Here is a 14,579-nt window from a genome sequence, read left to right as displayed (position 1 = left end):
TGCCCAGCTGGAGCCTCTGGGGCTGGGGGAGGGGCTGTGCCGGCTTCCTTCCCTCCCGGCCTGGGGCCTGGGGCCTGGGGCCTGGGCTCGCGTCCTCCACCGCGTCTCTAACCCGCACCGCTTGCCTGCTGAGTGGGGGGGGCGGGCGGGACCCGAGCGCAGAGTCACTTTCTGCCTGAACTGACACAAGCCTTGTCTTCTCTCTCTCCCCTCGTCACCTTACATTTTTGTAAGGTAAGCTGACTTCCTTTTTTCTCCAGTTCTGTAATTAAAACGAACCTCTGTGGAGGGCACAGGTGCTGGGGGAGCTAGGGGTGGTGGGGGTTGCAAGCCCGGGGCGGGGGCAGACTGCCCTGTCATCTGCCAGGGGCTGGGTGGGCAACCTGTGTCCGAGGGGTGGTGACAGCCTGGGATGCAGGTGGCCCTGTGGACCCTCCCCCACATGTGCCATCCTGCTGACCCCACTCAGAGCTCAGGCTCCTCAGCGGGTGGGCAGAGAGGCCTGCATTACCCCCACCAGTGGTGCCAGAGTAAGGCCAAGAAATGCCCCCCCGGTCCTATTGGGGGACGGGGGCTGCCCCTCAGGACTCAGAGCCAGGGGCACAGCTCTGAGTCCTGTAGACCAAGGGAGGGCCAGGAGACCGAGAGCAGGCAGGCATTTGTGGTTGGGACAAGCCCCTCCCTGCGTGGGTGGCCAGCTGCAGCCCACCCACCCGGCCGAGAGCACGGAAGATTAGGAGGGAGCCTCAGCACCCAGCCTGGTGCCCCATCCAGTGTCCCCACCTGCCTCTCCCAGAAGCTGAGGGTCACAAGTGGGAGGAGAAGCCTTGGTGTCGTCCAGGTCAGGAGAAGGTCCTATCTCAGGGCCCAGGGTCCTGGAGCAGGCCTGGACGGACCTCCCCAATGGGTCCACTGAGGACAGCCCTGCCCAGAACAGGGTACAGAAGCCAGCCCTGCTTCAGGACCCTGGGACACCACCTCGCTCCGTCTTGGGGTGCCCACTGCCTTGCCGGCCCCCAGAGCCACCTCACACTGGGGTTGGGGCTGCAGTGGGACGGCCACTCACTCAGAAAGCCTGTTTCCTCCCAATGCAGCAGCCAAGAGTCTACTCAACAAGAAAGCAGATGGAGTCAAGGTGAGGCCCCAGCTTGGCAGAGCCCAGGAAGGTCTGTGCTCCCCACTCTCCCCCTAATGGCTCCTCTCTCTGTCTGTCCCTTCCAGCCCCAGACGAATAGCACCAAGAACAGTGCAGCCACCAGCCCCAAGGGGACACTTCCTCCGGCCGCCCTGGTACTGAACCCCTCAGCCCCCTACTCTCTGGCCCTCCTGCACCCCGCTTGTCAGGAGGCTTGGGGTGAAGGTGGGGTCCGGCTCCCAGCCCGCCTCTGACGGGCACCCCTTCAGCCTTGGGTGGCCTTGGGGTGGGGTCAGCCTCTGGGGGTTGTGTCCGAGCCCCTCTCAGCAGCAGGAGACAGGGCAGCCTCCCGCCATGCTGACTGGTGGGTCCTCAGGAGGCCCAGAGCCCACAGTCAGGCTGCAAGGGAGATGGGCAGTGGGAGTCTTGCCCGCAGCCACTTCCTGAGGGCCGTGTCTGAGAAGTGGGGCTTTGGTTTCTGTCCAGGAAGAAGGGTGAGCTGGTCTTAGCTTCTGAGCCCACACAGTGATCTGGAGGGAGACAGCGACCCCCTTGGCAGTTTCCCCTCAAAGACGCGTGTGGCAGGCCTGGTGGGCGTGGGCTGTGCTGGCCTGTGGCTGCCCAGAGGGAGGGGTGGGCAGACACAAGGCCAGAGAGACCCTTGGCTCTGGGCCTCGCCTGGGGAGCTCTGGGTCGTGGCTGGTGGACGCTGGCCCTTCTGCCCAGGTAGTGTGTGGAGCAGGCTATCCCAAGAGGTTGGGGTTTGCTGGTCCACGGGTTCTGAGTTTGCTGGAAGCATGTCTGGTGACCCCATGAGCCCAGGCCCCGTTTCTGGAAGCCAACCCCAAACAGCCCACGAGAAGGCGGGATTTGCCAAATGGCCATCCAGTGTGTTGGTGGGGCGGCCCCGGCCCAGGAAGCCAGGGTCCTACAGGGGACCTTGCAGAAAGCCACATCTCAGACTCGTCCATCCCATGTGCTGCCGTTCCCATGTCATCTTCAAACCGGGGCCCCACCCATGCCATCCTGCACCTTCCCACTCCGCCTCGGGCCTTCGCATCCCCCCGCTGCTGCCGCCCTCCCCTCCTGCCCGGGCTCCTGCTGTGGGGCCAGCGCCCGTCTTCTCACCTCCCTCTCTCCATCCTCTGTGCTTCCTTCTCCTGTAGGAACCTCAAACTACCGTCATTCATAACCCAGTGGACGGGATCAAGGTACTGCTGCCCCTCGGCCTCTGGGGGCAGATCCCTGCCCCCAGGGGAGGTCTGGGACGTTGACCCTGTGGGAGCATTTGTGCCAAGACCCCTCCCAAGGCAGGACAGAGCCCCACAGTCCGTGGAGAAAGGCCCCAGGCACTGCCCTTGGAGGTGGGGACCAAGCCCCCTGTGGACTCAGAAGCCAGGGTTCCCATGGAGCTGTCCAATTCTCAGGACGCTTCTGGCTTCCCCCCGCCCCCCCCCCCCCCACTCAGCCCAGTGCAGCCAGGAGTAGCTGAGTGCAGGGCCCTCTCTGAGGGTCCCAGGGAGACGGGCTGTGGCATTCCCATGGGGCAGCACACACCCCACCCATTGCTCTCTGCCTCCCCAGCGCTTTCTGCTGAGCTGACCTCCCCTCTGCTCCTCCCCTCTGCTCATCAGCTCCCACCCACTGGCATCTCACCAGGGAGGGGGCTGGGAGGGAAGGGCGGGCAGAGCTGGGTTTCTAGGACCAGCACTCACCCTTACCCAGGACTGCAGCTGGACTTGCCCTGGGCCCGGGCCCCTCAAAGGGCCCCCCACCCTAGCCTTCGGCTGGGACCAGGGGACCGCGGCCACTGCCTCTCAGCTGACCCAGAGCCAAGGGGTGCAGGCCAGGCATGGGTGTTGCCTGGACCCTGAGCCTGGGGTCAGGGTCCCGTTTTCCCAGCAAGGGCCCTCCAGACAACCTTCTGGGGCTGTGGTGTGAGCCCTGATCCTACAACCTACAGACCCCCTTCCCCTCTTCTGGCCCAGGGCCCAGAGCCCTGTGTCCAGTCAGGGCGTCCCTTGGGGACCCTGTGAAGATTTTCCTTCTGAGGAGCAAACAGGCAGGCGGCCCCTTCTGGGGAAGGCGCTGTGGGTACAGCCGGCCCTCCGCTCCTGGGAAGGAACAGAATGCACAGGCCGAGGGTTCCTTCCTGCTTCTCCAGGGGCCCTGACATTTCAAAGGCCTGGTTTCCTCTCCTGTTAGAGACGCATCTGAGCTCACAGGCCTCCCACTGGGCGCCTCTTGTTGGGAAGACTGGGGGACCCTTGCCTTGGGGCTGTATTCTGCCTGTGGGTCCCTGTGGGAAGGAGGGGCCCTGATCCCCTGAGTGCTGGGCCCCAGGGGGGTGGCTGAGGCAGCGGCCATGTGCTTACCTGCCGCCTCCCTGTGTCTCCCCAGGAGTCATCCGACAGCACCCACACCACCATAGAGGACGAGGACACAAAAGGTATCGTGTGCTTGTGGTGGCAGCAGGTGGGCCAGCCGTGGGCGGGGTCCCATGTTTGGTCTGTGACGGACGTGTCCGCTATGTGTACGCTGGGGCCGACCGCGTTCGGAGCTGCAGCCCCACGGTGCTGTGGCCTGACCTGCGAGAAAGCCTCGGCCCTGCATCGTCCGCACCAGTGCCCAGTTCCCACAGGGGAATGAGTTCACATCTGAATTTGCTCAGTTTCTTCTCTTCAAGTTTCTTAAACTTGTGACTGCCAGGCTGGCAGTTGGTGAGAGGACAGGCAGCAAGGGGGGCATTTCTGCGGCCTCACTGTGGGAGGGCGGGGTGTGAAGAACCCTCTGAATCCCCACACTCAGGCTCCCACGTGGAGCTCGGCCAAACGGGCCCCAAGCGCTCCGCACACGGCCCCTCTTCTGCCCTCGGCTTTCTGGGCCTCTGGGGAGGGAACCTGGCACCCACTGTCCCAGCCCACATGGGCTGCCTGGTCCTCTGACCACACACAAGCGCCCTCAGGGTTGCCCAGGGCACCACAGCCAGCCCCCTCTACCAGTTTGGTGTGGGGGGGCGAAGGCCATGCCCACCCTGCCTGAGCGTCCCCCACACCCAGAGCAGATGTGAGCACAGGGCTCTGGCCACTGGACCCACATGGTCCCCCAAACAGATTGAAACAGGCCAGAGCCATCAGCACAGAGGCTCGCCCTGTGGTCGCCCTCCCCCCACAGCCTGCAAGAGGATGGGGGAGAAGGCCAGCCTCTCCCCAAACCTGGCCCCAGCCCGCCGGGAGGCTGGGAGCTGGTGGGACGGCACCTGGTGGTGATGCTGAGCAGGGCAGGCCGGACCTCCCTGGCCCCGCGTTTGTTCCTACAGCCCTCCCACCGGTCTAGTCCTGCACGGGGTCCTGTCGGCCTCACGCACCTGCTGTGATCAGACAGCCCCCCAGGAGCTCCAAGATCCCACCGTGTGATCTTGGGGCAGCCGTGAGCTGTGTCACTGTGTCTCCAGCTTAACCTTCACCTCATTTTTCTCCTGCCCCCTTCTGCGTACCCCTCATCTGTCTACCCAGCCCCCAAGGTCCCTGACATCCTGAGCTCTGTGAGGAGGGGCTCAGGAACCCCGGAAGCCGAGGGCCCCCTGCCTTGCCTGTCTCTGGTTCCCATTAGCCCCCTGCCTACCCGATGTAAGTAGCCGGGCCCTTTCTGCTGCGAGGGTCTCCTTAAGGGCCTGCAGCCTCATCTGAGGGTGCCCTTGAGAGCCAAAGGCTGACTGGGCTGGAGCTGCTGCTGCCCCCCTGCAGCCCCTGCAGACCCCCCTCCGTGTGGCCATGTCCACTGGCTCCAGCCTCACTCCAGTCTTGGGGGGCCTCCTGCTACTGAGACATCTCCAGGGGCGGGAGACAGCAGCCTCCCGGTCCCCTCTTCATGTGTCCCCTCCTATGCCAGCCCCCAGGACCTCTGACGTCCTGAGCTCCGGGAGGAGGGGCTCAGGGACCCCGGAAGCTGAGGGCCCCCCACCCGCCCTGTGTAAGTAGTGCCCCAGGCCTGCAGCCTCTGCTGGGAAGCTGCTCGCTGTGCCCTGCCCTGCACGGCCTCTGCTGTCTCCAGGCCCACCAAGCCTGGCCTAAGTGTCGGCAGCAGCGCGTGCTAACTGCAGCCCGGCCCCCCACGCTCAGCCCTCCTCCCATCTCCCATCCCCACTGCCATCCAGCCCAGGCCTCTCTGGGCCTGTCCTCCCTGCCTCCTTCAGGCCGTCTGCAGGCACACTGGCTTTACATGGACCCCACATCCTGAGCCTCCCACCAGGGCCCCAGGGAGCCTCGGATGAGCTGTGCTTGTCGGAAATCCCTTCACATCCTTGTTCCCGTCCACTGCACAGGCACCCTCTCGTAGCAGACTCTGCCTCCTCCATCTACCCTCCATGTCCCCCACGACACCCCTTTTGTCTCCCCACATCCACAGTGTCCCCCCACGACCCCCGTGACCCCCTGTCTCCCCACATTCCCCCAAACCCAATGGTCCCCATGACCCCCTCTGTCCCCCCACATTCCCCCAAACCCCCATGGTCCCCATGACCCCCTCTGTCTCCCCACATTCCCCCAAACCCCCATGACCCCCTTTGTCCCCCCACATTCCCACAAACCCCCATGGTCCCCATGACCCCCTCTGTCCCCCCACATTCCCCCAAACCCCCATGGTCCCCATGACCCCCTCTGTCCCCCCACATTCCCCCAAACCCCCGTGGACCCCATGACCCCCTCTGTCCCCCCACATTCCCCCAAACCCCCTGGACCCCATGACCCCCTGTCTCCCCACATTCCCCCAAACCCCCATGACCCCCTCTGTCTCCCCACATTCCCCCAAACCCCCATGACCCCCTCTGTCTCCCCACATTCCCCCAAACCCCCATGACCCCCTCTGTCCCCCCACATTCCCCCAAACCCCCCATGGTCCCCATGACCCCCTCTGTCCCCCCACATTCCCCCAAACCCCCGTGGACCCCATGACCCCCTCTTCCCCCCACATTCCCCCAAACCCCCGTGGACCCCATGACCCCCTCTGTCCCCCACATTCCCCCAAACCCCCATGACCCCCCCTGTCCCCCCACATTCCCCCAAACCCCCATGACCCCCTCTGTCCCCCCACATTCTCCCAACCCCCATGGACCCCATGACCCCCTCTGTCCCCCACATTCTCCCAACCCCCGTGGTCCCCCATGACCCCCTCTGTCCCCCCACATTCCCCCAAACCCCCGTGGACCCCATGACCCCCTCTTCCCCCCACATTCCCCCAAACCCCCGTGGACCCCATGACCCCCTCTGTCCCCCACATTCCCCCAAACCCCCATGACCCCCTCTGTCCCCCCACATTCCCCCAAACCCCCATGACCCCCTCTGTCTCCCCACATTCCCCCAAATCCCCATGACCCCCTCTGTCCCCCCACATTCTCCCAAACCCCCGTGGACCCCCTGACCCCCTCTGTCCCCCACATTCCCCCAAACCCCCATGACCCCCTCTGTCCCCCCACATTCCCCCAAACCCCCGTGGACCCCCTGACCCCCTCTGTCCCCCACATTCTCCCAACCCCCATGGACCCCCGACCCCCTCTGTCCCCCACATTCTCCCAACCCCCATGGACCCCATGACCCCTCTGTCCCCCACATTCTCCCAACCCCCGTGGACCCCCTGACCCCCTCTGTCCCCCACATTCTCCCAACCCCCATGGACCCCATGACCCCCTCTGTCCCCCACATTCTCCCAACCCCCATGGACCCCCTGACCCCCTCTGTCCCCCACATTCTCCCAACCCCCGTGGACCCCCTGACCCCTCTGTCCCCCACATTCTCCCAAACCCCCGTGGACCCCATGACCCCCTCTGTCCCCCACATTCTCCCAACCCCCATGGACCCCCTGACCCCCTCTGTCCCCCACATTCTCCCAACCCCCATGGACCCCCTGACCCCCTCTGTCCCCCACATTCTCCCAAACCCCCGTGGACCCCCTGACCCCCTCTGTCCCCCCACATTCTCCCAACCCCCGTGGTCCCCCATGACCCCCTCATGACCTCTGTGCACGACCCCTGCTTGGCTGCTCAGCCCATTGGTTTCGCTCTTGTGTGTCCCGCACCCTCGTGTTCATGCCTGTTCTGTTCCACCCCAGCCCCCAGGATCTCTGACATCCTGAACACGGTGAGGAGGGGCTCGGGGACCCCGGAATCCCAGGGCCCCCCACCCTGCGCGTCTCCGGTTCTCCCAGGGCCCCCACCTGCCCCGTGTAAGTAACACCTTGAGTGGCCCTGCTGCTTCCGGCCCACAGACCTGGTGGTATCTAGACCCCAGCTGCAGTGCACTGCCCCGCCCTCTGGAAAGGAGACGGGGGAGGGGGAGGGAGAAGGACGCAGGAAGGGGTTTCACAGTTTGTCCTCGGAGAATGGAGTTGGTGGTTAAAGTCGTGGGTGTGGACGCCTGTATGTTGGAAAAGAGCCAGGCCGTGGGTTCTCTGCCACGGGACAGGCTGTGCTTGGGAGCTAGCGGGACAGCCGGGCAGGGGCGGTGCTGGGGGCGGTGCCGGGCAGGGCGCTCCAGCCACTGCCCGCGAGCCGGTGTGGTATCGCTTACAGGGATGGATGACACCCCAGGGCCGCAGCCACCCCCACCTCTCGGGAGACGCCAGGGCTCTCAGAGGAGAGGCTGCAGGGCCGGGCATGGCAGGGGAGTGGCTGGGTGAGTGCCGACCCCCGCCCGCCCTGGGGCCAGGCCTGGAGGCCTGGGCAGGGGGAGGGGCGCCTGGAGGAGGGGGGTTCTGCGGCCTGCCGGTAATGACTGGGAGGGAGGACAGGGTTGCCTCTTGGGGAGCAGGGACTCACCTAAAAGGCGTCTTGCTCTGCTTAAGGGGTGAGGACCAGTGTAAAGGCCGCTGGACCCCTAGCTTGGCTGAGGGGATTGAGTTGTGGCAGTGAGACCAGAGTGGTTGGTGATGAAAATGGGGGGCCACGCAGTGGTGGGAACCACCATCTGTGCAGTGTCTTACCCTAGTTTAGAGGTCTCCACGGCCAAGGGCTTGGAGACCTGGAGGGGCGGGGATGTGCCCAGCAGCCTGGGTGGGGGCTCTGAAGCGGGGTGCACAACAGGTCTGCCCTGAGCTAGACTGTGGGGGTGGGGGCCACAAGAACGGCTGGTGAGAAGGATGAAATGGAGGAGCCTGGGAATCTGGAGCCAGCAGATGTGGGGAGGGCATTGGGGTGCAGACAGCAGGGGCAGCCCCCGCCAGGCTCCCTCAGGAGTGGGGTCCTTGCTCCTGGACCCTGGCATCCCCGCTTCTTGAGTATTAAGGGGTACACAGGTGAAGGAAGGGGGATGGGCTCAGCCTGGAGAAGGGACTTCTGAGGGGCTGTCTGGGATTGAGAGCTGGCGCTCAGTGGGTCTGAGCGGGGGGAGTACCAGAGCCAGGGTGCCGCCCTCTCCAACTTGGGGACCCCACCACAGGCGTCTTTCCTGGGGAGGCCTTCCTGGGGAGGCTGTGGGCCTCCTCCTTTCTCACAGTGCCTGCCAGCTGTCTCGGTGTGTGCTCCATAATCGGGGATTACACACCATCCAGCCTGATCCTGCTGCCTGCCTCTGGCGGCTGGAGGGTTCCTGTCGCCCCGCAGCTGCCAAGGAACAGGGCTTGGGGCCAGCAAAGGGGTCCCCCACGGCCCTTTGCCAATGGCTGGGCCTCGTGGCCTGTCAGCTTGGCCCAAGAAAGCTGAGGGCAGTGGGGCTGTCATTCAGCTCTGGGGGGGGCGGGACTGCGTGCAGGTGACGAGTGTCGTCACCTACCCCCCAACCCGCAGGGACGTCTGACCCAGTGGGGCTACAGCTGTGTCCCAAACAGGAGGCTTGAGACTTATGCTGTGACCATGGATTGCCCTTGGGTTTACTTAACACTTCTTTTTATACTGACTCTCATTTTTAATTACAATTCATTTACAAAGACTCAGAATTTCACCTGTAAGTGGAACATTGGGTTCCTTTACCACAGTCCAGAGTGACTGTACAGTCAGTGTACGCTGGAAACAACACAAAGGTGTCAGTCAGCACGGCTGCAAGGCTGTGGCTGAGGACTCCTGGGAGGTGGGGGCAGCTCGCAGCCTGAGAGGAAGGGGGATGGATGGGCGGGCAGGAGGGGGGGGGCCTCGCTTGCCCTGGGGGAGGCGTCTGGTGGGGAAGCTGAGCTGCAGCTGGAGGACCACGAAGCCTGAAGCTGGAAGCCACCTCCATGAAGGTGACAGGAGAACCGGGAGGGGTGGAATGAGGTACCAGAGAACAGGGGGGTGCTCAGAACTGGGAACCAGGCAGCACCGCGGTGGAGAGCTGGGCTAGCTCCTGGGCAGGGCACTGTGACTGTTGGTCTTGGTCGGTGTGGCACCTGAAGTGGCAGGTGCCGCCCTGCTGGGGTCCAGAGGGTGGTCAGGACAGAGCTCTGCAGGTGAGCCTGGGCCTTGGGGAGTTGGAGCCCAGAGCCCACCCTCCTGGAGGCCCACGTCCAGGGCCACCCATACCCGGGGCCTTGGTTTCTGCAGAGAGAGCCCCCAGCCGACACGGTGCGAGTTCCAGGCACCAAGCTCAGCTGTAATGGGAGCGGGACAGGGAGGGTGTTGTCAAGACAGGCCCGACGCGTGCTTACAGGTCGGCGCACGCACACCGTGACACAGGCACTGCATGTGCCCATCCCCTCGGGTGCCGTGGAGCTCCTCCTGTGGGCACCGTCCAGAGCCCCTGCAGCAGACACACAGGCACACCTGGGCTCACGCAGCCCTCCTCCCAGGGGGCGCCTGGAGAGAGCACAGCCCAACAGCTGGTGGGAGGTGCCGGGGGCAAGTGTGCCCCTTTAGAGAGGATTAGGGGTGAGCCCACAGATCAGCTCAATGGGAGCCATTCCCGGCAGCGTGGCAGCTGCAGTGGGGACCTGCGGCCACCATCCCACAGAGCAGTTGGTGGCCTCGATGTGCTGCTGGGGCGGGGGCACGTGTGCAGACACACACAGCTGGTGTGGCCGTGACCTGGGGGCAGGGGGAGAGGTCCTGAGATCCTGTTTTCAGGGCACTTCTTGGGGCTGTGTTTACCACTGGCCCACTATTGCCTTAAGAAATCACCATGATGTGTGTGAGCCTGTGTGCACACACGTGTGTGTGCTGGTATGTCTGTATCTGCACGAAAATGGTTAAGCACCTCAGCCAGGACGGTATTTCTCTAGAGGGGGAGAGTAAGTGACAGACAAGATGCTGGGGCTGGGGGTCGGGGGGCACAGCCATCAGCAGCGGCCTGCGGAATGCCCAGGGCCAGGTTTGACCCCTGAGTGTGGGCCAGATTATCTGCTCTGCTGCCTTCATGTTTAAGTTTTGCATGAAAACAAGTTGTAGTTACAGAGATGAAGGGGTCCCAGGGGGCCACCCTGTGTAGGGAGCAGAGGCCAGTGGGCAGGAGCCAGGGACGGGGTGCAGTGTGCAGGATGGGCAGTGGTGCTGGCAGTGGGCTGAGGGCTGCAAACGGGTGGGAACTGGAAGAGGCGGGGCCAGCAAGCAGGCTGCAGGCTTTCAGGGAGCGAGGGCTGAGGCTCAGCCTTCACTGTCCACTCTGCCTGGACCCTGCCGCCCTTAGGAAGTGCAGGCCCGGGAAGGCTGGTGTGGGGTCTGGGACCTCCAGGTGGGTCATGACAGGTTCTGTTTCCCATTTCTGCGTTTTCCAGACATTTTCTTCCATGGATGGAATATTTCTCATTTAGAGACGTTGTATTGAAGACAGATTGGGCAGAGGGACCCAGTCTGTCTTCAGTAAGGGGCTTCCTCCTCGGGCCCCTGGAGAGAAGCTGGGGGCTGGGCCCTGGGTCACAGTGCCTCTCCCCGCAGCTCGGAAGCAGGACATCATCAAGATAACAGAGCAGCTCATTGAGGCCGTGAACAACGGAGACTTCGAGGCCTACGCGTGAGTCGGGCAGCCTGGGGGGCTGGGGCCCTGGGGGGCTGGGGCGACTGCGTCCTCAGGGGGGGTTGGGCCGAGGCGGAGGGCCCTCCTCACGTGGGTCTGCCCCCAGGAAAATCTGCGACCCAGGCCTGACCTCATTCGAGCCCGAAGCTTTGGGCAACCTGGTCGAAGGGATGGACTTCCACAGGTTCTACTTCGAGAACTGTGAGTGAGGGTACCAGGCGGAGGGGGCGGGGCCGGGGGCGGGGCGTGGGGGGCCGCTGCGATGGCCCGGTCCCGCCCGCCCGCCCGCAGTGCTCGCCAAGAACAGCAAGCCCATCCACACGACCATCCTGAACCCGCACGTGCACGTCATCGGCGAGGACGCCGCCTGCATCGCCTACATCCGCCTCACGCAGTACATCGACGGGCAGGGCCGGCCCCGCACTAGCCAGTCAGAGGAGACCCGCGTGTGGCACCGCCGTGACGGCAAGTGGCAGAACGTGCACTTCCACTGCTCGGGAGCGCCCGTGGCCCCACTGCAGTGACGGTGAGCGCCAGGGTGCGGGCTGGGCCCGCCTTGCACACCGCCTGGTGGGGGGCTGGTGGGACGGCGGCTGCAGGGAACTGACCCTCCGCCCTCACCCGTTTCAGAGCTGACAGACTGGTGTTCGGAGCCCAGACGCCTCCCGGCGCGCGGCCTGCCTGTCGCATGTTTGTGTCCGCCTCGTCCCTCCCCCGGTGACTGTGTCTGCAGAAAAACAAGACCAGATGTGATTTCTTTTTAAAAACAAGATGACAGTGACAACCACACAAAAAAATTGATGTCGGATGAAAGGGAAAAAAAAACTAAACCAAGGAAAAAGCTGTAAAAATGACTGGCATTTGTGGGGCTTTGAACCGACTGGCCACTCCCCACCCCAGCTCCACGTGTCTGTCTGCTCCTGGCCTCAGGGACTGAGGGCCCTGTGCCTTTGCACAGGCCTGTTGCCCCAAGGGGTTTGTTCAGTGGCACCCACCCCCAGGCGCTGTCTAGGCCTGCGGCTGATTGCCAGGAGTGTCAGGTGTCACCTGGGCAGGGAGCACAGCTGCTTCTTTCCCTTCCTCTTCTCCCCGCATGGATGGCAGTGCAGAGGCCCCTGCCCACCCTGGGCCGGCCGAGCTGCAAGGGGCACACTGTACCCTGACTCACGACCTGCCTAGAGGACATCCCAGGGCTGGCCTCCCTGCTGTTGGCGGGGCCTCCCCCCACCAAAAGGGCGTGGGTTTGAGGCCCCAGGGCTCTGTCCTGATGTCCTGATGCAGGAAGGAGAGGGGTCAGAAGGCGGGGGTGGCTCCCCAGCCCCCAGGACACAGCAAGGATCCAGGCCTGTGTCGGCTCAAGTGGCAGTGCTGGGCCTGGAGCACAAAGAAGAGGGGGCAGAGCTGACCACCCGCCAGGCCGCTGTGTGTGACGGGGGACCCAGAGGTAGGAAGGAGGCGGGCTGGGCTCACCTCCGGGTCCCCCTGCATGGTAGTGGGGGGCGGGTCGGACCAGGCCCGATCAGAGGTGTAGACCCTCCAGCCCCAACACCTGCCCCCTTCAATTCACATTGTTTTCAACAAGGATTTTCTTTATCTTCTCCCACAAATCAAGCCGAGGGAGGGGCATAGAGGGGGAACAGGACACAGGATGCTATCTGCAGGGACTGTCCATCAAGAGACACTGGCGTGGACACTCACCTGCCTGTCCACAGCTGTGCTCAGCACAGTTGTCCCCACCTAGGGAAAAGGGTGAACACCTGCCAGGCTCCCTGGGCCTCGGCAGCGAACAGCAGGGCTGGCCGTGGACAGTGTGGCCTGGCCAGCTCCCCTCCTGGGACCTCCTCCCTGCCTCCCCCTCTCCCGCCATCTCCACAGAGCTGCCTGTCTGGGTTAATTTGGGGATTTTTTTTCTGGGGGATAGTTCTTTTGCATGACCCCCCACGAGCAAGCCACACCGGCTCTTCTAGCTAAATGTCGGGTAGGGCCACCCTGCCGAGGGTCGCTGCCCGCGGTGCTGGCCGGCCTTTCCTTCTCTCTCTTTTTGCTGAGTTTCATTGTCTTTTCTTTCTGAGCCTTGTAAGTGTACAAAAAATTATTTTGTTCTGTCTCGGGAAGCTGCAAATAAAAAAAACAGGACAAACTAGTTCAAGTGCAGAGGGCTGCTTTATGCCGGGACCTCCACCCACCTCCCAGCCCAGGCGCCTCTGCCACGTGGCCCCCAGCTGCCTGGCTGGCTGCCGCAGCCTGAGTCCACATCTGAGCCTGTTGGGGCAGACAGCAGTCTCAGGTCACAGCTCCAGCAGCTGCCCCATGTGGCCCCACTGGTCCCTCCGCTGTGTTCACAGGACACGGGAACCAAAACCAGCCCCCAACCCCAAAGCCCCCAATAACTCCAGTCACCACTGTGGCCTCTGCAGATGAAGCTGGGAGGGCAGTTCTAGGGGGGAATGCCCCAGGACCAGACTCCGACTGTCCTGTTGTCTGTCCCTCCACCCATCTGTTCCACCTGCCTATTTTTGTACCAAGTGGCCACAGATGCCTGGGCCTGTGCAGACAGCACACAGGCCAGCATGAATGCCAGACATCAACATCAGGGACAGCAGACTGGTGACCTCTGGGATGCAACGATGGCACGACAGGCAATGACGACGGCCAGTGAGGCCAAATGACAGGAGCCCAGAGTGAAGATCTGGGGACAGGGACAGAGGGCGCCCCCACCAGGCCCTCCCTCTGCAGCTGCCAGGCACCGCATTCCTGCGAGACACCCTGGCCTTTCCTGCCCTGGGACTCTGCCCCTGGCCTGCCCTCCGGGGGGGTACATCACCCAGCTGCCACTGTAGCCGCCAACATGGGGACACACAGACTGCCGGAACACCTTCGGCCTGTCCTGGCTGTTAGCACTGACCTCATGGCCACATGACCACGTAGCCACCTGATGGCATGGCTGTGTGACCTGTCTGACCACTTGGAAACACAGCCACCAGGCCCTGAAGCCATTTAATCTCCTGGCTGCACACACTCAGGCCCTGCTGGGCGAGGACAGTACCCTGCTGGCACTCCACCCTCCCAGACGGACGGAGCAGCCCTGCTGACGCCCCAGACACACCTGCACATGGACATGGCGGCCTGCCCTCCCCCGCCCCAGGCCCTGCTGCCTGTGGGCGCCTTACTTGCCTGGTGCTTTCCTGGGAGACACGCCCACCACAGGATGAGACACTGCTAAGGCAGGCCTCCTCCCCCAGCCTCGGCCCCTGGTGGCAGACACTTTCGCACAGACTGCATTTGGCAGGTGTTCTCAGGTGTGTGGGCAGGAGGGGGGGCTTCGCCAGGCAGCACTGAGAATCTAGGACAGACGCCTATCGGCTGTAATCAGAGGAGACTCCTGGCCAGGCCTCCCCTGGGCAGCCCCCCTGTCAAGCTTGAGCCAAAGTGGGACATTACTTACCCTGCCACTTACCCTGGCACATGGGGCAGGCCCCCCAGGTAGGGCCAGGAGCCACAGGCAGGTGGTCAACGAGGGCCATCGTTCCTTT

General features: G+C 63.7%; 1 protein-coding gene across 13 annotated transcripts in view; it reads left to right on the top strand.

The window, feature by feature from the left end:
- CAMK2B (calcium/calmodulin dependent protein kinase II beta) overlaps nt 1–12,411 on the top strand; it is a 68,330-nt gene extending 55,919 nt beyond the window's left edge. For 2 of the 13 annotated variants that reach the window (XM_033088345.1, XM_033088342.1), the window contains 11 exons: nt 1,098–1,135; nt 1,222–1,290; nt 2,302–2,346; nt 3,536–3,584; nt 4,651–4,764; nt 5,027–5,107; nt 7,241–7,354; nt 10,968–11,043; nt 11,153–11,247; nt 11,338–11,572; nt 11,677–12,411. In XM_033088345.1, coding sequence (XP_032944236.1) covers nt 1,098–1,135; nt 1,222–1,290; nt 2,302–2,346; nt 3,536–3,584; nt 4,651–4,764; nt 5,027–5,107; nt 7,241–7,354; nt 10,968–11,043; nt 11,153–11,247; nt 11,338–11,570 — 914 coding nt within the window. In that variant the 3' untranslated portion in view covers nt 11,571–11,572; nt 11,677–12,411. Of the gene's footprint in view, nt 1–1,094; nt 1,136–1,221; nt 1,291–2,301; nt 2,347–3,535; nt 3,585–4,650; nt 4,765–5,026; nt 5,108–7,240; nt 7,355–10,967; nt 11,044–11,152; nt 11,248–11,337; nt 11,573–11,676 lie in introns of all 13 variants that reach the window. The other 11 variants (XM_033088351.1, XM_033088349.1, XM_033088341.1 and 8 more) reach the window with 10 other exon arrangements.
- Nucleotides 12,412–14,579: the final 2,168 nt, after the last annotated feature.

Source organism: Rhinolophus ferrumequinum, chromosome 20, assembly GCF_004115265.2.
Source record: "Rhinolophus ferrumequinum isolate MPI-CBG mRhiFer1 chromosome 20, mRhiFer1_v1.p, whole genome shotgun sequence".
NCBI lineage: Eukaryota > Metazoa > Chordata > Mammalia > Chiroptera > Rhinolophidae > Rhinolophus > Rhinolophus ferrumequinum.
The sequence above is the reverse complement of the archived record's forward strand: the minus strand, read 5'-3'. Positions and strand labels throughout refer to the sequence as shown.